Raw genomic sequence first — 1,810 nt, forward strand, 5'->3', positions numbered from 1 at the left:
ACCTAATAAAGTGGCCGGTGAGTGTATATCCAACATCCAGCCCAGCTGTTCTTAACTAAGTTTTGTCTATTTATCTTTAGTGCCTCATGCCAATTTTGTGTTTTAATATTGCTGATAATAATTGTTCCAACATAGAAATAATCTACCAAACACAAATTTTCTTAATTTTTGTGCTAGGTTTGTTTGAACTCTGCTGATTCAAGTTAAATCAGTGTGTATACCGAACAGTCAACCAAGTTAGAAGTAATACATATAATACATGGCAGTCTGGCAGAGCATTAGTGTCTGAGACACTTACACAATTGAGCCAAAACTAAACTTGGTTGAAACCAAGGGCCAATCACTGTCAGTATTTATCGACAAAATGTTACATAAATTATTCTTATTGAAATACAAACAATATTACACACTGTATGTAGTGTTTAGAACATACTTAGTCTAACGGATAAAGAAAAAAATAGTAAATTTAGAGAGAAACATCTTTAACATTCATTTCATGTGCCTTACTCTATCAACAACTTTTTCCACAATCCAGCAAATCAGTGACAAAAAACTATCACTAAAAATCCAATATTTGACTTTAAAATAAGATGAGAATACAACAACAACAACAAAAAGATAATTAAAGTTGATTCTCTGTTGCTCTTTCCACACTAAAATTAAAGTACTGAAAAAAAAATAAACTTAATTTTCTTGGCTTGAATATTGTTCAGCTGTCATGAGAAGAATGTGACTACAGTGACTAAAGAGAAACCATAAAACTCTTTCACTTTTAAAGTATTACCTTTGGGGCCAGGCAAAAATGTTAACGAGGGCCAGATTTGGCCTTTAGTTGGACATGTGGCTTAAGTTTTACTGAGGATGAATACAGATGAGTAAACATGGTGACATGAAAAATAGAAGAGGAAATGAGGACATCTAGAGACAAAAAAACAGAAAAAAAAAACAAAGAGCACACAGGCGATGAAGATTTTATGGAATGAAACTTTCACAAATAATTTTGTTCAAAGTGTTTTCAAAGCCATTCAATGTTTATCATAATGAAAGAGGAAAACAATCCAGGCAGTTTAGTTTTCTCACCTCTTTATTTCCATCGCAGCCATTCAGTGGATGGAGCTGACTATAATGTGATATTAATAACATCCAAACACTTTTTCACTACCAGCAGCTGAACACATACTGTATAGCAACATGTCTCTTTAACCAAACACATGATAATAAAAAAAAAACAGATCAATAAAACCTTGTAACTGTCAAAACATATTTTGACATTCATGCAAAAAAAAAAATAGAATTTCTGTTGTGTTAAACAGCCCTACAAGTAGAAAAGTATTTAAACTTTGCTTATAGAAATCTTAAACAGAAAGACAAACGGTCTCTCCACAGGTGGTTATTTCTGCTTTGTGAGGTTTTCACCAGCAGGCCCCACAAGCTTTCTCTTGATCGGAGCCACACTCCTGGATCTGRGTTCTGTAACAAGACAAAAATCAAACTGATGTAAGAGGACAGAAATATATAAATAATCTGCTCTTTTTACACACATTACTCACACAGGCACTTCCTTGCAGTTATAGTTAATTCCTTCAGCCAGCTTGGTCTTTAACTCTTGTAAAGATGGATTTGCGCAGTTTGTCCTGAAGAATAATAAAAAAAACACTCTTTAAACAGTTTATTGATAAAAAGATGTCACTTTTATATTGCTACCAAATGTACCTAATCATAATAAAGGAAAATGGTGTGTTTAATAGTAATAATAATAATGATAATAATAATAATGATGATAATGATAATAATAATAATGATGATAATG

At 32.2% G+C, this 1,810-nt stretch overlaps 1 protein-coding gene across 1 annotated transcript in view; it reads right to left on the minus strand.

Moving 5' to 3' along the window:
- Positions 1 to 1,412: 1,412 nt before the first annotated feature.
- LOC106515510 (ADP-ribosyl cyclase/cyclic ADP-ribose hydrolase 1) overlaps positions 1,413 to 1,810 on the minus strand; it is an 8,047-nt gene continuing 7,649 nt past the window's right edge. Inside the window, exons 7-8 of the mRNA XM_014005348.1 lie at positions 1,551 to 1,634; positions 1,413 to 1,470 (exon numbers count right to left, since the gene is read on the minus strand). Coding sequence (XP_013860802.1) covers positions 1,413 to 1,470; positions 1,551 to 1,634 — 142 coding nt within the window. The remainder of the gene's footprint in view (positions 1,471 to 1,550; positions 1,635 to 1,810) is intronic.

The sequence above is a fragment of the Austrofundulus limnaeus genome, unplaced genomic scaffold (genome assembly GCF_001266775.1).
Source record: "Austrofundulus limnaeus strain Quisiro unplaced genomic scaffold, Austrofundulus_limnaeus-1.0 Scaffold30, whole genome shotgun sequence".
NCBI classification, from domain to species: domain Eukaryota; kingdom Metazoa; phylum Chordata; class Actinopteri; order Cyprinodontiformes; family Rivulidae; genus Austrofundulus; species Austrofundulus limnaeus.